Source organism: Rutilus rutilus (assembly GCF_951802725.1).
Source record: "Rutilus rutilus genome assembly, chromosome: 17".
Taxonomy (NCBI): domain Eukaryota; kingdom Metazoa; phylum Chordata; class Actinopteri; order Cypriniformes; family Leuciscidae; genus Rutilus; species Rutilus rutilus.
Window position 1 is genome coordinate 32,063,504 of NC_140230.1, and position 27,791 is coordinate 32,091,294.

Below are 27,791 nucleotides of genomic sequence, written 5' to 3' on the forward strand. Positions count from 1 at the left end.
CCTGGGCACTGGTAAAACATCTACTATAGTATTTTTCCATATTATAATACTATAATTATAATAAAAAGAAAAAAAGAATATATAGCTAATTTTGAATGGATGTCAATGGAAACGATGCTTTTCCAAATGATGTGTTTGTACCAGTAGGGCTAACAGGGCTATGCTAACCAGCCAAACCTGACTTAACCCCTTGGAATGACCTGTTAGTAGACAAGCACCTCTTACCAGGCGCAGATGTTAATCCATCACCCTGTAAATGAAAGTTCAAAACGAATGCATTACATTGTGAGATACATTTACACACAGCATCGTGCTCTGTTGTGTACAGCACACGTTTAGTAGAGGTCATGTGGGTATTTCACACACAAAATGTGCAAGCTATTTACAGTAGGCTGTGCATACTATATACACCGTGCAAATAGTAAGACTACCACGGTAGTATGCTGAAGACAGCCACTGATGTAAAAAAAATGCTTCAGTTTTCTAGGTTTGGATCCCTGATGGAAGCAGCGCACAGAAGCGCATTGAGTGTGTTTCGCGGGACTGGCCCTTTAAGAGACTCGCTCTCGCTCTTGGTTTTTGTTACTCAGTAACACCCGTGTCATTTCACTATGGCGAAGGGGCGGTAAACAAATGCGATGGAAAAGCGCGTTCTCTGTGTGAAAATACATTTGCTTTAGAGATGATTTGGCGTTTAGTTGGATATGTTAACAGTACGGACGCAGAAATGTGTGAAAGTGATGCAGACAGCGCGCGGACCATCCGTTTTCCGTAACATGGACCAGATCAAACCTTCACCACCAAACCTCTTCCAAATACACCATTTATCCTGTTAGTCCGGGTCCGTTTTAGGTTGAAATCATGTTGACAGGGTCCAAAACCACCTTTAAAGTGAGACAGATGGTACCGGACATGAAGGTAAGCATTAAGGTTAAATAATAATATAAATATCATTTATTTAGGAGTTTATCATTGTTTTCTCGTGTCTGCGGTGTCTATTCGTATTATACTACGCAAGCAAAATCTTGAGAAAGGGTTTCGAACACATCTGTGTAAATTGTATTCATTTCACCTGTCAGTGTGTTTGTAACAGATGTGTAAATGTTTAAGTTGGCTAATGTTTGTGCAACTTTCACGTCCATGTGATTAGTCACTTTCCCGGGAAAACGGCATTCATTAAATTTTACCAGAAACACTTTTAATGGATGTGTCCACAATCTGCAGTTGTTGTAAAAGTCAGTTTTCCATAAAAAAAAAAAGTTGTAAACTTTTCCAAGAATGACTCATTTTGTCTGGTGAATGAATTTGAACTCCAGTATTTTTCAGATGCTGTGATTGCTAATGATGGAATATACACTTCTGTTCTATTCTATCCGTACTGTATTGTATTTAGAAACGGCATTCACATAGTTTCAGTTTATTTTAGCAGAAACTCTGGTTGAGAATCCGTTTTTCCATTGAGAAAAAATATTAAACTATAAAAATGCTCTTTAAAAGCAACAGGAAAGCATACATCTGCTTTAGTGGTTATGTCTGGCTGTTTGTATTTGTTACCCTTCTGAAAATTATACAGTCTAAATATGTTTGAACAGGATTTGTAGTTGGGATTTTTTGGTGTACCCTTTAACTCACAGGGTGTGGTGGGTTTATTTTTTGTGATTTCATTCATGCATTTAGCATGCTCCAGTCAAATACACATACACCTCTTTGTCGTGATGTTTTTATACATTTACTCATGCGTTCGTTCGTTCATTCATTTACTTTCTGTTTTTGGAGATTGGCAGTTTATATTATTTTGCTTTTGTTGTATGGAAGAATCAGAAATCTGCCTAACATCTCCTTTTGTGTTCCACGGTTGATTGACATACGAGTGAGTATATGATGTCAGAATGTTCGTTTCTGGGTGAACTAATAATCTACTTTCTTTAGTTGTAATCTGCTGGTGCTCACCTCTGCTGCATAACTTTCTCCTCTGGCTATTTTAAGATGGCTCAGGGGGGGGAAACGCTAGCAGATGCCTCCACTCGTGGATTCCCGAGAGCGTAGAGGCCCTAATGTGCACAACATCTGGCTGTTGCCATGGAAACAGCCTACCCAGAACTCACTTGGTGTGTGGATTCTGAATATGCATTGTGTGCAGTGTCAGACATGTAATCCAAGTGGCTGTTCCCTGCACAGAAAATGAATCCGAGTGTCTGAGTGTATAGATGGTGTCAGAGCCCACCCAAGCCGGTGCATTTGAGAATGGGCCGACCTATATTTTGCTCCAGTGCTGTGTAAATTAACACATGGAAAAGGAATTGTGAATGTAGCAGTTGTGGCGAGACTTCACCACATCGGCTTTTTCATTTTAAAAGTCATTAAACCAGCTCAAACCAGTAACCCAGTCATAACAGTCATCCTTCAGAACAGTGGCGGTTCGTCAGGGGAGACAAAGCCTACACTAAATTTTGAGGTGGAAAACGGGAGAAGGGCAATTGAATGTTAAATAAAATTCCCAGTTATTAGTTTAATTTCATGTCTCAGAATGTGAATTTCTTGTTGTAATTTCACTATTGTAACACCATAAAATATTACTGAAGTCAGAACCACCGCCGCTCTTCCTCAGACATGCTGAATCTGCCGTTCGGAAAACTGTGCTGAGGCGAGTCTGAGGGGACGGAGAAGGCAAATCCATAGCCAGAGACTGTGCCCAAAATCATATACTGTCTGAGTAGGGACTACATTTGAATTTGAACTTACTTTGCAACTGTTAACAAGTATGTTCTATATAGTATGAATGAAATTTGGACGTACTACATCCGCCATGTTGTTACACTCATGTGACCTACCAGCGTCAGTTACGTCGCTTCACTGCCAGTCATAAATACTCCCCGTGGACTCATGGGATATTAAAGTGTCCATCGAATGCAGACTTCAGAATCTCTATGGAAGTAGTAGGACGTCCGTGGACGTTTCGCTTATTGTTCTCGCGTAATATATAGTAGGGAAGTATTTGATTTGGGGATTCTGCGTTGGTACTTATAGACTCCATTGGTAAAAAAAAATACAAATAAATTAGCCAATAACCATTGAGTATTTCACTTTTAGCGTTTAGAGTGTTGAGAAAAAATACATTGCAGAGGCAGCTAGCCTCCCTTGGTATATCAACCAATCATCACAAAGACGTAAATTATGTGATATTAGTTTGAACTGCTCCTGCTGATAATATACCAACTACCTTAATTATGAAGAGAGAGTAAAGATATTGAATATTTGATCGCCAACAAATTTACTAAGATTTCATTCAAGCAGCAGCTGCATATTAAAAATGAAGGAAGACTGTTCTGCAGTTGGACATATAGGCTACAGCAATCAGCTTCACTGAACGGATGAATGCCGAATAACACGGACATTTATTTTGATAGGCTAGGTAAGTGAAATTATATTTATATTTTCTTAAAAAAAAATAAAAAAAAATCCATTAAAAAAAATCCTCTGGAAAGGATCCCCAGACCGCTACGATTAATGTGCCGTCTCTATTTTAAAATCCATGAGCCGACACTGTTTCAGAGTGGAGTTTTCTAGTTCTTTAAATGGGAGTCTTGGGATCAGCCTGTTTGGAATGTCGATGGTTTAAATAATAAATCTATAAATATGGCTCGCTGGTTCCCCCATGGGTCAAAATCCAAATATTCTACTGTAGGGCGACTTCCAAGATCAGAAATACCTCATTCATTGTTGCTTTGTTTGGTTTGGTTTGAGTGGAACACGCCATGGTGGCGTATGTAATTGATTCAGCTTATGTTATTGAAGTGAATGCCGTCATCTGGTTTTGGTGCGAGATGAGTGGTTGTTTAAATAAGGGATTTGCTGAAGGGTTTTTTTTGTAAAAAAAAATACTTAAAATTCTATAAAAAGACGGTGCAGAACATAAACAAGACTGTGACACACCCTCTAATTGAACTTGGAGCTTTTCCTGCACTGCCTTTCCTTATGAGACATGAGACATCTTAATAAAATCGCTGTAAGCTTTGTTAGACAAAAATAGCTGGAGTAGTGGTTGTGCATATAAATCTACATAAACTAGATTATTTTTGCTAAATATTTATTTTTTTAGTGAATGACGTTGGCCCATTCTAAATTACTGTCACGGTTCTAGGGTATTGTGGGTGTTTGGTTGCTAGCGTGTTCTGCTCGCCTAAGGTCTTTAGATATGGCTCTGATCCTTTTTGTGGGATTTTTTTGTGTTTTATCGTTCACCAAGCGAAATGTACACTACAGATCAAATGTTTGGAACAGTTAGGTTTTTGAAAGAAGTCTTTCATGCTCAACAAGGCTGCATTTATTTGATTATAAATACAGTAATGACAGTATATTGTGAAATGTTATTACAATTTAAAATAACTGTTTTCCATTTTAATATATATTAAAATGTAATTTATCCCTGTGATGCAAAGCAGAATTTTCAGCATCATTACTCCAGTCTTCAGTGTCACATGATCCTTCAGAAATCCTTCTAATATTTCCAATGTTTTGCTTTACTAACCATTCATAAGTTTGGGGCCAGTAAGAGTTTTTATACATATAAAAATAAATTAGTACTTTCAGCAAAAGTGACAGTAAAGATATATATAATTATACTAATCAACTTTCAGTTATGTTTATTTATTTATTTTTCATTGTTATGGTATTAGTATTTAGGCTGGTTGTAGTTGGGAGAAACAGAAAGGCAGCATCATGACTAGACAGGAATGATTTTTAATTTTAGGTATATAAGTTTTGTAAGAAACAAAGGAGAAAATACTTCTAAAGTTTTATGGAAATGGATGCATTGTTCCCATTTGTTGACATTTCTTTGCTGTTGAGAGAATGAGAGATGCACGCATGGAGTGCAGGAAAATAATGAGCGCTAAACAATAGCTCAGCTCTTTAAAGCGTCACACCGGGCCTCTATTGCCTCATTTAGCTCTAGATTGATGCCCTGCACAAAGGCTTATTGTGGCTCTGGGCGATGACTAATAAACTTAACAGTGTAAGGTTTATATGGTGTATATAGTGCATCCACACATTCGCTGGCCGTCCTGTTTCTGTCTGATTCAGGGGAGAAGAGGCCTGTATGTTCCCTCGGCTGCATTCTCTGGCCACAGAAACCAGGGGAAGCCATGAGCAATGGAAACTGCAGTGAGTCTTGGCTGAAGCTGAGAGGAGGGAGGGATGTGTTTAATGGAGAAGAAAGAGGCAATGAAAGAGATTACATGATAGCGGTGGCGACCATGTGACTCGAAGAACTGAACCCTCAGCAGAAATGTGCTACTGAGGTTTTTTTTTTTTTTCTTCTTCTCCATTTATCTGTCCTGCACTAATTGCATGTTTATTCACTTCTGAGATGTTAGGCTGTCCAGTTCACTGGGATTTGAATGCATGATGACTCCTGTCTGGAAATACATTCCTTTAGGAATGCTGCAGAGTGGAATTTAGATTATTGGAGTAAGTTTGGAAGAAAAAAATCCCCATAAATACAGTGTGCGTGTGTGTGTGTGTGTTTTGATCACAGGGAGATAAAAGCTTAAGCCTGAAAGTAAGCAAACAAACATACTAGCACTTACTGCATGCCTTTGTTCTTATCTTAGTTGAAATTTTCTAACCTCTCTGTTTAGAAAGCTTTGTTGTCGTTTATCTTCAGGTCTTGGGTGTGTTCACACTTGTAGTTCGGTTCGCTTGGCGTTCACGTTGGCATTTTAACACCGAACCTAAAGCATATGGATATGTTCACAACATGATTGGTCGGCTTTTATTACGTATATTTCGTGACAGAACTTACCGAACATCCAAAACAATGCTGTGTGCCGAGCTAAATGCACTCGTTGTATGTGCATAGCCGACACATGATGGTATTTGGACCAGCTGAGAACTCGTGAAGAACTTATAAAATGTGTAAAGGAGTCAAAACAACGTCAGGAATCCCTCTGTCACACACAAACAAAGATCTGCTGCGAGGAGACGCGGTTCTGATGCTGTACCGAACTGTGATGGGAAACATTGTGACTATGACGCTGTGCTTGAGCATTCTGTCCTTTTTAGGGTCACATCTTGTGACATCATGTCCTGTTTTTGGTTCGTTTACATGCCTTTGGTCCATGTTGCGTTCATATTTCAGTCGAACCGCACCAGAGTTCGTTTGGAAGTGGACGAGACCCATCTTTTCAGCCTCTCGTTCCGCTTGTTTGGTGCACCAGTTCAGATGGCAGCGTTCACACTTATTCAAATGAACCGCACTAACTGAGCAATCGCACCAGGGTTTGTTTTAATCAAACCAAACATGCAAAGTGTGACCATGCGACCATGAACATTTAAAAACAAAAACTCCACTCCACTCCAGATGTTAAAAAAAACACAGAATAAAACACTTTCTTCTTTTTCTTGTGGATTTTATTCTGACGGGCTCAATTAGAATCAATTGCAACTAAATTTATAAAAACTGAACTGAAACTTATGAGCCAGTAAAAAATTATTCTATATATAAACAGTATTTCCTCCAAAAAAAAAAAAAAAAAAAAATCGTATACAAAGTTGTCTTAGAAAAACTTTTCTTGATTGTTGAACGGGATTTTTTGTTTATTGATTGTGCTCTGATTGGTCGATGGCCCAGTCTGTTGTGATTGGCCGACCGCTTACAGTTCGTAAACAAAATGCCCATTACTATATCTGAATTTCAGCTCTGGAGTCTTCCTCAGCACTTGATACACAGTGAGAAGAACAGTAACAATGGTGTCGGTTTTACCATATCAATTTGAGCCCGATTCCTCCTCCTTTAGAGGTGCATTTAAAGTGGATTCGCAGTGCAGAAAACGGTCTTCTCAACATGTCGACAACACAAACCAAACTCTTCCAGGCCTCAGCTAGTGTTTGAGTGCGGGTCAAAGTAGACGTTGTTCACATGCAGCCAATGAAGACCATAGGCCGGCATTATGCAAATTTGTTATGTAGTGTGAAGAGAAATGAGATGGAATTGCTGAAGCCTTATTTCGACTCTTAATAATATAAAAGCATAATACAGGCACTTTAATTTAACTCTGAACATTTGAATAACCGCAGTTATTATGTGCATGATGTAGTCAGATGCTTCTGGTTCAAACTCTCCTTTGCGGCGTGATAGGAGCTGTGGGTTCAGACCACTGGAAGTATGTCACCCCTGTTATACTTCTGTTCTACTCAGTAGTGGACGGCAAATGAAAGACGCTTTGTTTTAAATGGGACGATAACATCAGCGTGTGCAGTTTTAGCCTCTTGTAAATGAAGCTACTTTTGTGGTTCAGTTGCACTTTGGGAAATGAAACCTGAAAGACTATTTAGGCAATGCATTGAAATATAGAGCCACAAAGTGCTTTTGGTAAAAAATAAACCACCATTCTGACCAGAGCATATACATTTTAGACCCTATTTCCTGTTTCACACCATCAGAAGGCAAAGGCGTAGGTATTTTTAGCATAAACATGTCTGTTTAATCAGGTTGCTATTATTCTGTACTTCCTGAACCAGATGATTTGAATGCATTTTGAGTGAATCAGTCAATCCACCAGTTTCGTAGCTTAATTTCTTTATTTTGTGTGTGTTTGCTACAGGAGAGGATGATGAGCCACAGTAGCCTTCACGCGCGGGGGAGAGATGTGCTCGGCCTCTGCTGTTTACCAGGTGAAGTCTCACAATGCAAGCTTATTTTGATTTATTTATTTATTATTTATTTATTTATATTTTTAAAACAGGAAAAGATTAAGGACAATCGGGCCTGGCTCAGTATAAAACTGATTTTCAGCAGGTTCCTGCTCTGCAGAACATAAAAACCACATACACAACAAAGCTCACACACTAGACAGCTAGAGACAACAACAGACACACAAACCAAGAGTTATTTTTATAACTTTGAGATTTATCAAAAGGATTTCCATGTTTTATCTATGGGTTTTTTTTTTGATAGTCATTTACATTAGTGTTCAGAAGTTTCATATCAGTAAGATTTAATGCTTTTTTTTTTCTTTTTTTTCTTTTTTTTAAAAGTAGAGCTCAACATGTTTGCATTTATTTGATCAAAAAGACAGTAAAAAACTTATTATTGTGAAATATGTTTTTAATACATTTTAAAATGTAATTTATTCCTGTGAGCAAAGCTGAATTTTCAGCATCATTACTCCAGTCTTCAGTGTCACATGATCCTTCAGAAATCAGAATATTTCTTATTTGATCCATTTTTAAAACCGTTCATATTTTAGTGGAAAACATGATCAACTTTTTTCAGGATTTTTTTGATGAATAGAAAGTTCAAGAGAACAGCATTTACTTGAAATAGAAATATTTTGTAACATTATAAAAGTATTTACTGTCACTTTTGATCAATTTAATGCATTCTTGCTGAAAAAAAGTCAGGAACAGTAGCTACGTTAACACGGACTCCTTTTGTTCAATCTAAATTAATTCATTCCGATTGATGAATCTGAACGTAGTGTTTACATGAATGCTAAATAAAATGCTAATCCTAATGCTAATGCTAAATAAAATGCTAAATAGAACGCTAAATGATCAGGATGATGTGTGCGTTTATATGTCACAAGCTTAAAATCGGAACTGCACGAATATACAGAGTTTCCCACCATTTTCGCATACTATTCTCCTACATTGCTTCTTTTCATTGTTTTAAAAAGCAGATTTAACGCCATCTCTGGTCTCGTGACGCGGCTTTGGAGAAGCTGTGAATCTCAGGATCTCATGCTTTCGAAGCTAGCTTGCTATTGCTAGCTGCTATGAAAATTGCCTACCCTACCTTTAACAATGATAAGATAACACATATCTACGTATAACTATAAATAACCTTTATTTATATCGTGCTTTAGACAATACAGATTGTTTCAAAGCAGCTTTACAGTCATAACAGGAAAATGATGCATTTCAGCTGTTGTTCAACTGAAGTCAGTTCAGTGTTAATTTAGGTCCGTTGTAAAGATCATCAATTATTAAATGAGTTTATCTATAAAACAGTTCTGCAAAAAAAATTGTCATCGTCCAGCTTAGTTCTCATACAGCAGCGTCAGTACAGTCAGATCAATAATATTGTTGAATATTAAGAGGGGGGAATATTCTAGGAGAGTGTGTTTATTTAGTACAACGTGACACACGAAAACAGTGATGTAGTGTTTTGGCATGTGACTCCGCTCTTTGTTGGAAAAGTTACACTGTTTTGAAAACCCTACTGACAAATGCTTCGCTGCTTTTAGGTAGTTGATCCCAAAAGGAAAGCACCAGGTCTGGATGGTTGTGGTCTGTGCGGGAGAATAACAGTCTGTGTATGTGGGTGTGAATGGGCTCAGAAAACAATCGCTTAGTGTGCTGAGTGTGTGTCGAACCCCGGCAGCCCCTCACCATAATCTCAGCGTCAGCAGTGTGTTAAAGCAGCAGCTTTATTCAGGAATGTTGGCAGGCCGTGAGTCCGACCCGGACAACCTAATCTGTAACGCTTCATATCAGCACTTACTCTCAGCGGCCCTTTGGGAGCATAGAGCGATTCACAACGCATCAACATTTAATAGAGCCGCTACTAACCTCAACGCTCTGCTCACACACGGCTTAGTCTTTGTTGTTATTCAGCTTTCAGAGTCTTACTGTTTGGACTCCAAACACACACACACACCTGTCTGTGTTTTTACTGTTTACATTTGTGAATTCAATAAAATCCTCAAGGGCATTTAATACAGTTGCCCCAAAACGTTGGACAGCTAAACCACACTTTTAAATGTCTAGACGTCTAAAGCTGTTGCATTATTTTCATATTTTATTTTCTCAGAACTAATTTAACTTTTTTGAGGAAGTCTCATTCACTAAGAAATCTGTGTACGAACGTTTTTACGAATAAATCATGATTCATCAATATCTTTCATTCTAAAATTTATTCTAAATGTAGGAACAACTGAAACCACTCGTACGCGCTCTTGTTGGCCTTATAAAATTAAAATAAAATGTGTCATTTTAAAATTAACTTTTCAACAAAGATATAGATCTTAAATGTATGTGCTTCTAAAAGGGTGTGCGGCAGACACTTATAATTTGTGATGTGATGTGATGGCCAAGTACGGTAACACATACTCAGAATTTATCCTCTGCATTTAACACATCTAAGTTAGTGCACATGCATTATTGAAGCTTGGCTACCTCTCGACACCCCTGTTGCAAAATCAATTTCTCTGCTTTAACAGCAGACTTTTCTCAGTTCAAAGAACTATGACACTGGAACAAAGGCCATGTACACACTCCAGCTGAACTAAGTTGTCACTTCACCTATTAATATGGAAAAAATAACCTATAATAAGTGGACATGGCAATGTTTACTTATAACTACAAGCCATTTGATTGGTTATAGGCTACTCAAGGAGCTCTACCGGTTATGGTATGGGTTGATAGCGTTTGTGTCTGAGACTCTTTGTCTATGAAAGAGAATTAATGCCAGGCAAAAATGCAATCATTACATAGGAACGATGATCCAATGTTTAACCAGTGTTTGTTGAAATCCGTTTTATGTGTGTTCCATTCCACATTAGTTTTAAGATATTCCACGCAGGCTATGCATGATCACAGTTAGATTGCATGTTAAGTTATTTTCTCTAGATTTTAAAGCAGGATAAAAATAAAATAATAATTTGCCACCCCAATAAAATCCCTGGATCTTATTTGGCCACCCCTGAAATAAAGTTCTGGCTATGCCCAAGCTCAAGGGCTCAAGTCGTGGGTATTGACATTTTCCTGCTGGTATTGAGAATCGAACCTACAACCTTTGTGTTACAAGTCTGACTCTCTTACATTAGGCCATGATTTTTTGGGGGTGTTTTTGCCTTTATTATGACAGACAGAAAGCAAAGTGGGAGAGAGAGGGGGATGGGATCGGGAAAGGTCCGCGAGCCAGAACTCGAACTCGGGTCGCCTGAAGCGCAGCAGAGCTACATTTCAGTGCGCTGCCCACGAGGCTATCGGCTCCGACCAAATTACTCAAATTACTACCTCGGTCACTAATATAGAATACTCCAAGTTCATCGACATTAGAACGAGGTGAAGATCAAATGCATGTGCGTATGCAAGTGTTGTGAATTAGGTGGAAAGTTTTCATGAGAAGTGTCAATATGGTGTGGCAGTTGTTTTTAGTGGATGTATAAAAAGCGGTTTTGTTTATTGACACCTACAAAAATACAGGTAGTGCTGAAAGCATTCATTTGAAAACATATTTTTTTATGATAGCGTTCGATCAAGATTAGTGTGGAGGGTGCTAGTGTCATTTATTTCCTTTTTATAATATACGTTTTTTGACTGTTTTATGATGTTTATACTATCTATTTAGATGGATATGCATTTTCTTTTATTTGTTTTTCTCTGCTCATTGTTTTATTGCTTGTACAGCACTATGGTCAACTTTGTTGTTTTATTTAGTGCTTTATAAATAATTTGAATTTGAATTTGAATTTGTCAACCATATAGTGTCAAATTACTTTTATGATTTCTGAAGGATCATGTGACACTCAAAATTCTTTGCAATCACAGGAATAAATTACATTTTTAAATATATTAACAGAAAACAGTTATCTTACATTGTAATAATATTTCACAATATAACTGTTTTTACTTTATTTTCGATCAAATAAATTCAGCCTTGGGGAGCATAGAGACTTCTTTCAAAAACTTTGAAAAATCTTCCGACTTTAAACTTTTGAGTGGTAGTGTATATACTAGTACAATATAGACATAAATACAGTAGATACAGTAGTAAAATATAGGCAGTGTTGACAGTTATAACACAATATAACAGATAATATTCTCGGTTGAACACCAGTCTGAAGCAGCACATGTCATGACTACTCCTTTGTTATGGGATCCTCATTCATTTGAATCTTAGAGGTCTAAGCTTATAGATATCACAAGTGTCATCCATCCACAGTGGTTTGAATATGGAGCGCTCAAACACAGATTAACCATTCGGAGTCAAAAGGGCTCACATTGCAGATCCCCGTGGACACACACGCAGTCATGTGTAAGTCTCGACCACCATCCACACGATCTCTGATAACCCTCCAACGCAGGACAGAGGAAACTGAATCGGTCCCTGGGGGTGAACGGGTCAGAGGATTTTGAAAGAGTGGATTATACCGTATATACTGTTGACTGCTATTTAAAAAGATATGTATGTAATGCGATGATAAATTATTCAAACATGTAGTACGCTTCAATGTTGTAACGTGACCTTGTTATGTTTAATTTAGAGAATGGCATCCAGTTAGCATCTCAGAATCAAAATGAGTCATTTTGAACACATACTGCATATTTCAAAAACAGTATAATATGCAATTTTAAACATACCCCATAAGATACTGTTTAATTGTTATGTAGAGTTAGTATGTTCTTATTTAGGGTGGGTGAAAAGAAAGGAATTAGTTTTTTGGCAGTGTCTGCAGCAGATGGTGTTATTTAGCTGCGTTAGTGTATTTTTTTTTTTATTTGACTTTGTGGTTTATTCCTGTAACTGGGACAAAACCCCAGTAAGTTCTGAGTTCTAGCAGCAAACCAGCTCAAAATGACTGACAGGCAGAGAAGTTTTGTTATTGGCTAAACTATTAGCAAACCATGTATGTATGTATTTACTTTATTTATTTATTACTTATTTTTTTATGTACACGTTTATTATTTAATTTGTATTTATTTATTGTTAATTTTTATTTGTTTCTTTATTAATGTATTACTTTTTTTTTTTAGTTTATTACTTATTATTTATTTGTATTTTCTACCCATTTAATGTATTACTTATTTATTTCTTAATTAAAAAATTTCTTTTTCTTTTTCTTTTTTTTTTTACTTTTTTTATTATTATTTATTTATTAATTTATAAATTATTTTCATTTATTGTTTTTTTTATTTTTATTATTGTTTTTTTTATTTTTTATTTTTATTTTTTTTACTTTATTTTTTTTTATTGCTGTTTTAAGAGCCCAGGAGGACTGTGAGCTAATTATGTGAGTACATTTTCTGTGTGCTTTTCTATAAAAAAGGTCTTCTTGATCTTACTGGTTTAAAGTCACTGTAACCCAGTCCTACTACTAAACCCTTGCCGGCAATGTTTTAAGTAAAAGCTTTTGAAATGATAAGATAGATGTTTGGTCTTTTAAGACTGGGAATGCGAGATGTGGCCATGCTAAATGGTTCCTCGTTCACGTAACGTCATACGGTAGCCTAAAACCTTGAAAAAGAAATCAGGCTGATGTGAATCTGAGAGGTATAGCATGGCTGTGGTTGCGCACGCTACTCTTGCCTGAAAGTGAAGGGTAATGGAAAACAAATGCTGACAAAAACAAATGAAACTGGATGTGTGGTTCAGATGAGCACAGTAGCAAATCTCAAACTGAAATGAATTAGTGTTATTCATTATGATTGAAACGGTTTAATTTTGAGCTAAATTGAGAAATAAAAGACGTTACGTTGTCGCTGCTAATACATATTATATACTATAATGTATAATACTTATTTGTTAATATTTTGAATGGCCTTTTATTTCATATTTTCAATTTTCTTTTTAATTTTAGTTCCATTTTAGTAATTTTGTTGTGATTTTTTTTTTGTTATTTTTACATTTTCTTTTAAATATTTTCAATATAGCTAGTGTATATTTATTTAAATAATTTAAAAATTGATAGTTTTAGATTTAGTAAAAAATAACAACAATGAAACTGTCCAGTGAATCCTAAGCGCTCTGTTTTTCTAATAGTCCAGTAATCACCGTGACAGTCCGATCTCTCTGCTTCCGTCCTGCTCTCTCTGACATCTGCTCCCATGATGCCTCAGGAATGAGCTTTGAGGTCCAACGCACCCTTGAGAGTCATAAAATCAAGCAACTCGCCTTTGCAAAGTGACCACAAGAGCAATAAGAGCAACCCGACTCATTTCAAGTGTTGAGAGCGTGTTCATGTCTGACTCTGCCGGCTTTAAGAGGCTCTACCAGCATTAAACTTCTGTCCTATGTCTTATTTTTTATTATCGTGTCTGTTTTATGTCAACAGACTCATAATTTCCCTCAAACTATTTTTGAAATACCACAGATCCTTTATATATGTGGCCTACAGAGCCTTTGAAGATTGTCTGTGACTTAAAAACCAGATGTTTATGTGATTTTACTTCCACATTTTCCTGTTGATATAGTAAACCTTAAGCAGTATAGATGACTCCAAGCTAACAGTTTTCATCATGTGTGTGATTTGTGTGTTGGTCTTCAGGAGAGTGTGTGTTGCAGCGGGCCGTCCTGGTGAGGAAGAAGCTGACGGCTAAGGAAGGAGGAGGCTGGCTGTCTGGGACTCTATTCTGCACTCATTTCAGAGTAGCCTTCGTGCCTCAGGACAGCCAGAAAGCTGACGTGAGTGCCACAGATTGCTGAGATGTTTCCGGAATGAGAATCCAGGCGCTTCTCTGTTTTTCGTGTAAAGTTGAGCCTTACTGTGAACTGTGAAGTGCTTTTTGCCGTTTATAAAGTCTCTGGCAGTCTAGTGTCACATCCTCTGCAGACATATTTGTCTTGATGGCTTCTTTTTCTCCTTGTTTTCTCCTAGGATAATGCAGATCCCGTGCTGCTAGGAGATCATGATGTAGCTCTCGCCTCTATTGACAAAGTTGTGGCAGGTGAGGCAAGATGGATGGATGGATGGATGGATGGATGGATGGTCGGTCATTTGGTCTTCATATAACCTGTCAAAAACATATCTAAGTCACATTTTAACCCAATGCTTTAATACATATTAGGGGTTGAACAACTTCAGATATTTTTAAGTCGACATTTATGTGATTTAAAGTCGAGTCGTCCTCGACTAGTCTCTGATGACGTCATTAATGAACAAATAAGCCTGAACCTCGAACTGAGACTCTTGTACACAGTTATGGCGTATGATTCAGCGCTGCCACAAGGCTATTGCTCCTACATAAGTTCTTTTGTCTTTGGGTTGTTATAGTTCTCACAGATTTCTAAATCATATACAGATAAAGTAGCACAGTAAAGATTACATTTATATGAATGCATTAGTGTGTGAGCAAATGTGTGTAAATTAAGTCTACTTGGCAGCGTCTCTCTACTAATAGTGAAGCTGTGGGTTTTAGTTACCAAGAAATATAGGCTAGAACTTTTCAGTTTTTAAGCTATTTTATTGATAAATCACATAACAGTGTTGACAGTAAGTTTCTGCGCTACTGAATGTTTCTGTGTGTGTGCGATCTGTGCGCTACTGTCTGTCTGTGTGTGCGTTACAATGCAGCAGCGCATTAGAACGGTGATTAACTTACGTGTACAATAAGCTGTTTAAAACGTGCATTCACTCGTTCGATTTTGAGCATCTAGATGGTATAATCAATCATATCTAGTGGAGTGCTCTCGGAGTATGCATTTATTTGTCATTTTAACAGTTTGAAACGGAGTGTAAAAGTGGACTTCAAAGATTTCTTATCACGTCAGGCTTAACACATCATGGCAGAGCATTAAAGACGACTAGTTGACTAGTATGTGCGACATATTAGTATGTAATACATAGAATTGTCTGTTGTAGTGGGACCGTCGCGCACCAAGCTCGTGACCCCTACCTGCTCCCTGAAGTTCACCCCGGAGGAACTGGTGTTGTACTGCCGAGACCTGCGTGTTCTCTGCTTCCTGTTCGACAGACTCACACCTGATACTCAAGCTGTGGAGGTTTGTCCTCAAATAAGGAAAACTGTACGGCTAGACATGCACTACTGTTAAAAAATATTTGGGGTCGGTACGATTTAAAAAAAGTTTATGCTCACTTAGGCTGTATTTATTTGATCAAAAATACAGTAAAAACAGTAATGTTGAGAAACATTATTACAATTTAAAAGAACTGTTTTCTATTTTAATATATAAAATGTAATTTATTTCTGTGATACAAAGCTGAATTTTCAGCATCATTACTCCAGTCTTCAGTGTCACATGATCCTCCAGAAATCATTCTAATATGCTGATTTACTGCTTAAGAAACATTTCTTATTATAATCAATGTTGAAAACAGTTGCTGCTTAATGTTTTTGTGGAAACTGATAAAAAAAAAAATCAGGATTCTTTGATGAATAGAACGTTCAAAAGAACAACATTTATTTGATCTTATAACTTTATAAATGGTTTACGGTCACTTTTTATCAGTTTAATGCACCCTTGCTGAATAAAAGTGTTAAATCATAATGGCCCCAAACTCAAATGCGCAAATGCAGATGGGATTTTTTCCATTTCATGCTTTTTAAGAGCCAAAAAGGAAATATAGTCAAATATTGGCAAAATAGTCTTAAATTAAATTAAATACATGCATATATATATAAAAGATTGCCATTTTAAAATTACATTTATTATAAGTAAAAAAAATTAAAAAGTAATTTATTAGAACACATGGCTGCTTTTGAATGGCTGTCAATAAAGAAAGTTGCCTTTTTTAACCAGGTTGTCTGGTTACAGCATCTACCACCAGGGCCATGATAACCATCCCAACTGCTAACCTTAGTATTTGAGTTCACAGTGCATACTTGTGCACACTCTACATGTGTTTCAAGCCTTATTGTTGATCAACAAACTAATGACTGCCACACTACTTTAACTTGCTTTCAGATTACGTATACCATTGCTAAGACCTACCAGCCACTGAAACCTGGGACCATCATCTCCTTCCAAAATGCTGCTTTGGGCAGTATTGGTGAGTTATTAATAATCAATGCAAACAGCCACTATGACACAACAGATAAAAGCGCACAAGGAGAGAACATACTGTGTTTATAGATAAAGTTATAGATATAATATTTTTTTTGCGTATCTGCAGTACGTTCCCTGAGGGTTTTTGCAATGATTATAATTTAGAAGAAAATGTGAATATGATCTTTTTACATTTTACACTTTTTACATTACATAGTAATTTGATATGTGACCTATTCCAAATGATGCAATCATTAACAGATGTCTTCGACTTATAAATTGAGAGTAAAACTTTCTTGTTGGAATTTCTTGTTCATTTCAGTAGTTTTTGTCAGGTTTTGAAGCATCAGGAAAGTGAGGAAATGAGTTTCAGATCTGTATTATCGGAGTGAGCAAAATTGTATTAATATAAGTATATGTATGCTTATGAATTAAAAGTCTTAATAAATAAACAGCAATAATGAGCTACATGTTATTTACTAAGTATTATTATACAGATAAGTATAAATGGAAATGAGTATTTTTTTTTTGTTTTTTTATTTAGTAAAAATCAGTTTGGAAAACATTCTTTGATTATTTTTTTTTAACTAAATATTATTATTTTTCAAGCGATTTCAGAGCAAATACATAAATATTGTGATTTTATATTTTCAAAAAGCTGAATAATTTTGAAATATAATAGTTTTCGCCCGGTCCTAGCTGTTTGACCCACGCATATTTGATATTTAAACGAATCATAGAAGGAAATGTGAGCCAAGCCACATCTCTGAGAAGGAAAGTGACCGTCAACCGGATGAATAATGGAAAGTAATCTGAAACAGGTCACCTTCTAGCCCTTTTTCAACCTTGTCAAGGTTTGTTTGCAGTCAGTTCATGTTCATTGCACCAGTCCACTTGCTCTCCAGCAAGCAAATTGAGTTTGCAGCTCTCGGGAGGTTTTGCACATAATCCGGATCTTGTAACCAATCCAAACGTTTAATGCCTCTCTATGCTGTCTATAGAAATGAAGCAGTTTCTAAGCAACCGGCGGCGTGACCCCACCATGAACTGGTTCGAGAGTTCGTTGGGTTGGGAGCAGGAGCTGGAGAGGACAGGTGCCACGGGCTGGAGGGTCAGCTCTGTCAATGACCGCTTTGAGATGTCCACCAGGTAGAGATCCACTTTCAGACCTCCTGTGCTCAGTTTAGTACTGACATTAGAGGGTGTTTTTCCGCTTTTTAGACACGACTGGTGTTGTGTGTACCATAACAGGTTACTGTGAAATGCTGCTCACACATACTCTCTGATGAATAGCCTTTGGTGTGTTCTCCTCCCTGTAGAAAGCAGATCAATTTACACAAATTGGATGGAAAAAGCTAAATAATAATAGTTATCATTTGAACATAACATGGCACACTTGCTGATTTTTATATGCAAAGTAGTAAAGTTATTTAACAGCTACATGTACCATATGGGCCAAAAGTGATCTTCACCCTATTTTATTCATTATAAAAATGTGTTAATGATTTTTTCCACATATTGCGTAGTTGTGCTTGGAGTCAGTTGTTTTATTTGTAAATGAATGAATCGTGTCAAATTGTGCAGACATAATTTTGGCCAAGCTGCCATACAAAGAAATTATGAACAATGAGACCAATGATATATTAATAACTGATTATGTTGTAGTCAATGTATACTTTTTTTCTGCATAAAAATATAACCTGTAGCTGCAATTTATCCCTTTTTTTGCCAAATAATTTGGTCAGATAAATACCCTAACCAAGTTTAGTGTTTTGTTCTGCCCTCCGATTTAAAATATTTTAAAATATTTTCCTCATATTTTGATGGTTTAATTGAACTTTGCAGGGTGTGTATTACTACTGTGTGCTGTAGTTGCATATTGCATGCTTATCCAAATGCGTTATACACTTTGGGGTCATTTATTTCTTGTAAAGAAATTAATACTTTTTAGCAAGGATGCATTAAATAAACCAGAACTGACAGTAAAGTCATTTATAATGTTACAAAAGATTTCTATTTCAAGTTGATGCTGTTCTTTTGAACTTTCTATTTATCAAATCCTTAAACAAACTCAAACTGTTTTCAGCATTGATAATAATAAGAAATGTTTCTTAAGCAGCAAATCAGCATATTAGAATGATTTCTGAAGGATCATGTGACACTGAAGACTGGAGTAATGATGCTAAAATTCTTATGCTTATGCTTATTCAAATGCTTTGATAACAGGAATAAATTACATTTGAACATATATTCAAATAGAGAACAGTTATTTTAAATTGTAGTAATATTTTGTTTTTGACCAGATAAATGCAGTCCTGATGAGAGCTCACCACATAATATCATGTTTTCACAAGGATATCCAATCATACTCACATGTGGAAACTGCTAACACTTTTTTTTCTTCTGTGTTCTTGTAGTCTGCCCAGATTCAATGTGGTTCCTCAGAGGGTCCTAGACACAGAGCTCAAGAAAACATTTGCCCACTTCAATGAGGGACGCATCCCAGTGAGTTCATTCTGACATGCCTTTACAAAACACCAACCCTTTTAAACACAACATGAAATTAAATATGACATGGGATAAGGATAAAATCACTGTTTACGTATTCGATGAATGTTCCAAAATGGAATGTTCCTAACTTTTGTTTTCATAATACTTTGTATTGTAATCATAATCAAAATGTAAATACTTTCTACCAAGGCTGCAGAGCAAGGCAAAATTATATAAACATAAGGATACAATCAATTCCTTCCCAACATTTTCCCATTTCTCACAGAACATTGTTTGAATTAAAATGTGTCACATTGCAAAAGTAAAATCTTGTGAATGATGTTTCATGTTGTCCTTAAAGTAATAGTTTATCCAAAACTTAAAATTGTCATGACGTACCCATCCTCATGTTGTTCCCAAAGTGCATGCTGTTTTTTCTATGGGAAAAAAAGGAATGTCTGAAGAAATGTTTACAAAGCTCTTTTCTGTACATTGACAGTTCATAAAGAGTAAGTCTGTCAAGGTTCAGAAAATACATAAAATCACCATAAATGACCAAAAGATCACCAAAAGACTTTAAAGGTATAGTTTACCCAAAAATGATCCCATAATTTACTCGCCCTCAAGCAAACCTAGGTGTATATGATTTTCTTCTTTGAGCAGAACACAATCACAAGAGTTATATTAAATAATATCTTGGCTCTTGTAAAGAGTTGTTGACGCTCCAAAAAATGCATCCCTCCATCATAAAAGTAATCTATACTATACAACTTCAGTGGGTTAATAAATGCCTTCTGAAATGAAGCGATGCATTTTTGTAAGAAAAGAAAAGTCTGTTCTCATCTAAGCTTATGCTACGTCCTACGTCATACTTCGGGTCAGAGGTCACCCTTCCACCAGAACTCGACTCTCTCATGAACGCACGTACGGCTTCAGAAGGCATTTATTAACCCACTGGAGTAATACATGGATTACTTTTATGATGGATGGGTGCACTTTTTAGAGCTTCAAAAACTTGGACGCCATTCAATGCCATTACAAAGCTGGGAAGAGCCAGGATATTATGTGTTCGGCTGAAAGAAGAAATTCATATACATCTGGGATCATTTTTGGGTGAACTATTCCTTAAAGTCTTAAGGAGTAATACGATAGCGTTGTATGCGATTATAGTCATCTTCAGAGTGAGCTGTTTAATATGGGACAGTTTGGTCTACTGATGTCAAATGTTTTTTTTATTATATATATATATATATATATATATATATATAGAAGCATTTATCATTTATAATAAATAATTGAACTCCCCTCAGCGATGGTGCTGGCGACATCCACGTGGCAGCGACTTACTACGAATGGCCAGCTTCCAAAATAACATCTACCATGAGAAGGATGACATCAGGTTTTTCATCATTTCTAGATAACTTAGACATCTCTTAGCAGCAGTCAAGCATCCATCGATGAACAGAGCCCTTGTCTGTGATCCTCAGGAACCTGGAGTCGGTGCTCTTTGGCGGTCAGCAGCTGTGTGTGATTGTGGATCTGGGAGAGGAAATGCCGTCACCTGCAGATATCCAGCTGGCTCACACGAGACTCCGGACTCTTTGTCTGGGCGGTCAGTACGTTTAGTTGATTTTTGATGAACTGGTGATACCCTGGTGCAAAGTCCAGCTTAAATTTCCAGAATTTATGCTGGTTGTTGCTTTTCCAACTTGGTGATGCTGGTCTGGCAAGCTTGATGGGTGCAACTGCACATCAGGATCCAAAACAGGGTCCTATTATGCTTTTATTTACATGTTCAACTTTCTTTAGTGTGTAATGTTGCTGTTTGAGCATGAAAAAAGGTCTGCAATGTCACAAAGCCACTCCAAAGGGAGTTATTCTCTATATCAGTGTCACTGTTTCTGTTTCTGAACTCGATTGTAGTCTTGAGTTTTATTCCTCATTTAAATCAGGCATACACAAAAAAAGGGGGCGAGGTCTGGTTGAGTTAGTTAGTAGTGTGTTGAAACTCACGGTTATGGTAAGGTCACAACACACTGGTCCAGCCGACCAATCAGAGCACATTGCTCTTTTCATAAGGAGGGACTTCATAGAGACAGGAACTAAACAGAGCGTTACTGACAGACTGGGAAGAGGGGACCTGCAACAATGTCAAATATGTGAAAAATAATGTGTTTTGAACATTCAAGCATTAAAACTTATTCTAGCAGACCCCAAAAACAACATTAAGACTTTGTAAAAGGGCATAATATGGCCTCTATTACAGAAATAATTCACCCCAGAGTGAAAATTCCTTCATTTAGTCACTGTTGTTCCAAACATTTATTCACTTTTATTCACATGTCTTTGGTCATTTGTGGTTAAATGTTGTGACTTTGCGCAACAGCTGTTTTGAGACTGGGAGACTTGGGTTGGGGATCTGAAGATTTTGTGTACAAAGGTCACGAGCTTCTATTGTTTGAAAAGATCAATTTTAGTTTTGCAGAGATACAGTCTTATTGTTTTGTCTGGCTTCACATTCCTGCTGTGGTTGAACCCACACTGGCCTGCAGCATTCTTCATAGTGGTGCGAGTTCAAAGAGCAGCTCGCACAATCCCACCACAGACTTTTGTTTCTCCACATTTTTCTGGAGTGCGCAGCATTTTTGCATTGTCAGTTTTATGATACCATAGAATTCTGGAAAATTCCAATTGGTTCAGAGTAGAAGGTGTGATAGACTGATATTGACATAGATTGTGAGATTATCGGCATAGACTGTGCAAGAAAGACGGCAAAATGTTCAGAGATTGTAGTTGCCTCCTGAGGCAAATGTTTTTTCGTTTGTTTTTTTGGCCAGTTTTCAATTCCTAATGTGTGGTAAATAAGTGTTTAGTTTAATTTCAGCAATTTTATGTACGTGTTGTTTGCTGTAATTCAATTTTGTTATGTGAATTGTGCATTTTCTATTTCTATTTATTTATTAGCCACATTTGTTGCGTTTTTGTTTTGTTGGATTTGTTTGATATAATAAAATTTTATTATGTAAAATGTGCATTTTATATTTATTATATATATGTAGTATTTATGTTTATTTATTAGCCACACTTGTTGCATTTTTGTTTTGTTGGACTTGTTTGATATAAATAAAAAAATACATATACAGTGAGGAAAATAAGTATTTGAACACCCTGCTATTTTGCAAGTTCTCCCACTTGGAAATCATGGAGGGGTCTGAAATTGTCATCGTAGGTGCATGTCCACTGTGAGAGACATAATCTAAAAAAATAAAAATACTTATTTGCAGCTGTATCATACAAATAAATAGTTAAAAAATCATATATTGTGATTTCTGGATTTTTTTTTTTAGATTATGTCTCTCACAGTGGACATGCACCTACGATGACAATTTCAGACCCCTCCATGATTTCCAAGTGGGAGAACTTGCAAAATATCACTGTACATCACTGTATATATACATATATTAGCCATTGACCAGTATTGTTGTTGGTAAGTTTTACATTGTGTCGGTCAATAAAATGTTTGTTTTTTTCTCTTTTCCCCCAGATATTTCATCATCTGTATCGGTACCTGATGACAAGTGGCTCTCCACACTTGAAAGCACTCGCTGGCTCGACTATACCAGGTATATACAGTGACGTGCGGTGATGTCTTAAAGAGGCTAGGCACTGAGTTATGAAAGCCAGATTACCTGATTTATTGTTTAGGCTAATAATACATAATAACAGTAAACGTTACGCACAAGCGCGGCATATCAAGAAATGTACAAATCAGGATGTATATCGCGTGTATTCTCTCTCTCTCTCTCTCTCTCTCACACACACACATACACACATACATACATACATACATACATACATACACGCACGTCGCACACACACAAGCGCGGCACACAGGCACACACAGCTCAGCATTAGAATGCAACCATTCTTAATCCTTATTGTTGCACAGCGGCCAAAAGTAAAAGTAAAATCACACACTGCTCAACTGAATATGAAGGCAAATGGCTTGCATTAATTCAACCATATTTATCAATTCAATATTAAGCCCAAAATAGTTTTTGACTCACCAATCGGTAGATTTGTAGCCTACATAAAATTCATCCACAGCCCTTTCCTCGTGAAGACGTCGATCACAGCTTTGTAAATCTCGTCTTTACGGGCCTTCAGTTTGCAAAGTCTCTGGCACTCAATTTAAAACATTTAACTCTGTGATGACGGCCTTTTAACTCGGGTGCACTGCTGTCATTTTGGCTTTGAATTTGGCGCGGGGATTAGGCATATGGGCTAGCTCAGCTGTGGTGTAACGTTAATGACGTTAGCTGCGCAAATGTCCAGTAATATCTCGATTTTAATTGGTCCATGTCTGATATGTTACGGAGATGTTACGGGCATACCATATTTACGTCCAAAGGCACAGCAGAGTTGTGCTTTTTGACGTACATGTTAAAGAATACAGGATCGAAGTGCGCATGCGCAACATGGGTTTTTCGCTTGCCGTTTGCAATGAATGGACAGTAAAAGCACTGCTTATTCTACGATTTGTTTTTTATTTGATTATGCGTAACTGCTACATTTGTCATCATAACGTCTAAATAATTGGAATAACACACATATTACATATATAAATCACAAGAATAAACAGTAAAAATACAAATACAAGTTTATTATTTAATAAACAATTTTATTTTTGAATTTTGGCAGGGTAGGCAGTGCCTAGTTTGCCTACCCAGACCGCACGTCACTGGGTATATATGTATGTGCATGAATCTAAATAGAAATTTCATGACAGTGGTTGTTCTGACAAGCATACCACTATCACTTTGTCTGCACTATATAGTATGTATACTATGGACATGCGTCTTGTGAAGCTCGTCTATGCATAAAATACCTGGAAGACCTACACTGCATTTGCTAAAATGGGCAGTATGTAAAAGAGCATACTACTGCATCCCACAATGCAACGCACTAAATTTGAACTTTCCTGTGCAATGCAGTTGATGTTGCCTTTATCAGTGTATCACGCTGTCTGTATGCTTTACCCAGCTGTGTTTGATGTGATTGTGTCTCCACAGGTGCTGTCTGAGAAAAGCCGCAGAGGTCGCTTGTTTGCTCAGAGGAGGTCACATGACTGTTGTTCTCCAAGGTTAGTCACACTGATCATTAACGGCCATCTGACCTGACTCTGAACTTTGCACCCCACTAGCACACAATGACTCATGTGTGTCTTTATACTGTTCACACGCATACAGCAAAATCCAATTTGTGCTGAAAATAGAAATGAATATAGCCTTTGAGTGTGCACTACTGTTTAAAAGTGCCATATTATGCCCTTTTTTCAAAGCCTTGATTTTGTTTTTGGGCTCTACTAGAATAGGTTTTCATTGAATGTTCAAAACACATTATTTTTCACATATTCTCCATTGTACACTCTGTTTAGTTCCTGTCTCTATGAAGCCCCTCCTTCTGAAAAGCTCAGTGTGCTCTAATTGGTCGGCTGGACTGGTGTGTTGTGATTGGTCTACCACTTCGAGCTTGTTTGGGAAATGCCAATTCCCTTACCATAACTGCAAGTTTCAACACTCAACGCTAGTTTGAGTATACTAGCAAATGTACTACTGTCTAAAATTGGTCAGTCTTTTTTCATAATGCACTCAATTGCACATTTTTTTCAAAGCCAGTTTTGATGCTACTTGAAATCTGACCCCTAAGTGCATTTCTAAAAATCTTTAGAAATCATATCTCAAACCAAGTAAGATTGCAGTTTGTAACAATAGGATTTAATCTCTTTTTAACGACACACTCTTAGCAGAAGTTAAAGCATACCACACAGTTGTGATTTATTCTTTTTCCTAACCCATAAACCAACAAACAGAGACATTTGGCAGTGCCCTTCAATTCTTTAAATTCTCATTTCATTTTACAGTCCTCTAAATCGTTTGTTTTTCTCCACGTGACCCGCAGCCGCCCTCCAATAAACATCAATATTCTGTGTGTCTTGACAACCAGTGAATAACTTGAGGAATGAGTTTCTCAGATGAGGCTGTCCCACCCATCTATCACTGTAAAAGCCTGTTCACCACATGTGTGCCGAGCAGAGACACTGAGAATCCTCCACGAGAGGGCGATGAAACCCCCCTCATCCACTGTTCCAGTTTTAGGTGTAAAGCTGGAGTGAATTGCAGATCATCAGATGATGTGTTGGTTTTTGCTCTGTTTCCCCTCAGAGCCGGAGGATCGAGACATGAACTGTGTGGTCTGCAGTCTGGTGCAGGTCATGTGTGACCCTCACTGCAGGACTGTGGCTGGATTCCAGAGCCTGGTTCAGAAAGAATGGATCACGGCCGGACACAAATTCCTCAGCCGGATCAACTACCACCGTGAAAGTGATAAAGAGGAGGTAAAAGAAAGAGAGGAAGAAAACGGGTTCTGTTCTGAAACCTAGTGATCTGCCCGCATACGTTCAGACTATTCTTATAACAGTGCGAGATTATGTAGACAAACCTTCAAACATTTGTTGGTAAGATTTTTTAAATGTTTTTGGAAGAAGTCTCTTATGCTTACGCTCTCTTCTCTGATGATGTGTTTACTGGCACGAGGGCGGGGCAACCTGTCACTCACATGAAATCCACCAATAGCAAACCTCAACCATTAAACCAATTCCACAAAATCAAGTCCCGCCCTATATTTTTTCTTGTTCAAGAAGCCGGTTCACTCAGATATACGTCAAAATACGGAAGAGCAGATTATCGCAACTTCTGTTTCATTATTCCAACTTTAACAAGTTAAACCTTATTGTAAAGTTGGTAAAACTTTACAGTAAGGTTCATTAGTTAACTACCTTAGTTAACATGAACTAAGAATGAACAATACTTCTACAGCATTTATTAATCTTAGTTAATATTAACTTCAACATTTCCTAATACATTTTTAAAATCAAAGGTTGTATTTGTTAACGTTAGATAATGCACTGTGAACTAACATGAACAAACAATGAACAGCTGAATATTTATGAACTAACATTGACAAAGATTAATAAATGTATTGCTCGTTGTTAGTTCAGGTTAGTTAATACATTAACTAATGTTAACTAATGAACCTTATTGTAGTTTTACCAGGATTTTGAGGTTGTGAGCACATATGATGCTTAGCTGAACCTTTTGTCATTTCTGAAATAAATGCTCATGATATTTCAATTTCAGTTTGAATTGAGCCCTGTTGTAAATGTGTTTAATGCTGTACCTTTGGCCTCCGGCAGGCGCCCGTGTTCCTGCTGTTTCTGGACTGCGTGTGGCAGCTGTGGGCGCAGTATCCCGCACGCTTCCAGCTCACTGAAGACTACCTGCTGGCTCTGCATGACAGCGTGCATCTTCCTCTCTTCAGCAGCCTCCTGGCCAACAGTCAGAGGGAGAGATGTCGCCGCTCACAGGTAATCGCGCAGATACTTTCACAACACGCGTCAAAAAGTTGCAAACTACATTAGAGCTAGTAAATGCAGCAATATCTTTGCTTGTTGTGCCTTGCATCACCCTTAAGGGGTTGATTTTACAATAAGGCATCATACGTTTGTACATTATCCTCTTTTTGCATGGCTACTTAACAAATACATGCACTACCGTTCAGAAGTTTGGGGTCAGTACGTGTTTTTATGAATGAAATTAATACTTTATTTAGAAAGTGATAACGTATAACATTGCAAAATGTATAACATTGCAAAAGATTTCAAATAAATGCCGTTCTTTGGAACTTTCTATTCATCAAAGAATTCTGAAAAAATGACCATTTCCACAAAAATATTGAGCAGCACAACTTTCTTTAGCATTGATAATAATAATAAATCTTTCTTGAGCAGAAAATCAGCATATTAGAATGATTTCTGAAGTATCATGTGACACTGAAAACTGGAGTAATGATGCCGAAAATTCAGCTTTGATCACAGGAATAAATTACATTTTAAAATGTATTCAAATAGAAAAACAGTTATTTTGGATTTTCACAATATTACTGATTTTTAATGTATTTTTAATCAAATAAACACAGCTTTGGTGAGCATAAGAGATGACTTCTCAAAAAAAAAATCTCACCGACCCCAAACTTTTGAACAGTAGTGTAAATAAATGGACATGCAGCATTTATCAAAGTTATTATTTTATAATTTGAGAGAAAGAAAGAAAACGTGGAGTGATGCAAAGACTGAACTATCTGTTAGAAAACAGTTTATAAACAGTTGCTACAGTAAAGCCTAACTATTTTTGTTTATTAGATGCTCATTTGATCGTTAAGTATTGCATATTTCTATTGCCTTTTCCCTGCAGCATCTTCCCCAGAGCTACACCCCAGTAAACGGCCTGAGGGAATTGCCCATGGGCGGCCCGGAGGAGCCGGTTGACCCACCTTTCCCCCCGGTGTGGGACTGGGCCCTGCAGTACAGCAGCCAGAGACGAGTCCGCTTCACCCAACCCGTGTCACAGCCCGCCTGTCCTCCACCCGTCCTCAACGGAAACCTCAACACCAACCTGGACCGCGGCTGGGTAAGAGTTATCTGCCGTGAAGACGACGTTAACAGTCGCAT

The 27,791-nt window shown here is 37.2% G+C and overlaps 1 protein-coding gene across 1 annotated transcript in view; it reads left to right on the forward strand.

Annotated features, from left to right (window-relative positions):
* The first annotated feature begins 611 nt into the window (after window positions 1–611).
* mtmr11 (myotubularin related protein 11) overlaps window positions 612–27,791 on the forward strand; it is a 32,940-nt gene continuing 5,760 nt past the window's right edge. Inside the window, exons 1-15 of the mRNA XM_084435367.1 lie at window positions 612–918; window positions 7,605–7,674; window positions 14,274–14,410; window positions 14,604–14,673; window positions 15,588–15,727; window positions 16,652–16,736; window positions 17,734–17,881; window positions 19,150–19,237; window positions 20,533–20,621; window positions 20,710–20,834; window positions 22,767–22,845; window positions 24,295–24,365; window positions 25,447–25,619; window positions 26,478–26,648; window positions 27,535–27,750. Of these exons, the coding sequence (XP_084291493.1) occupies window positions 862–918; window positions 7,605–7,674; window positions 14,274–14,410; window positions 14,604–14,673; window positions 15,588–15,727; window positions 16,652–16,736; window positions 17,734–17,881; window positions 19,150–19,237; window positions 20,533–20,621; window positions 20,710–20,834; window positions 22,767–22,845; window positions 24,295–24,365; window positions 25,447–25,619; window positions 26,478–26,648; window positions 27,535–27,750 (1,719 nt within the window). The 5' untranslated portion in view covers window positions 612–861. The remainder of the gene's footprint in view (window positions 919–7,604; window positions 7,675–14,273; window positions 14,411–14,603; window positions 14,674–15,587; window positions 15,728–16,651; window positions 16,737–17,733; window positions 17,882–19,149; window positions 19,238–20,532; window positions 20,622–20,709; window positions 20,835–22,766; window positions 22,846–24,294; window positions 24,366–25,446; window positions 25,620–26,477; window positions 26,649–27,534; window positions 27,751–27,791) is intronic.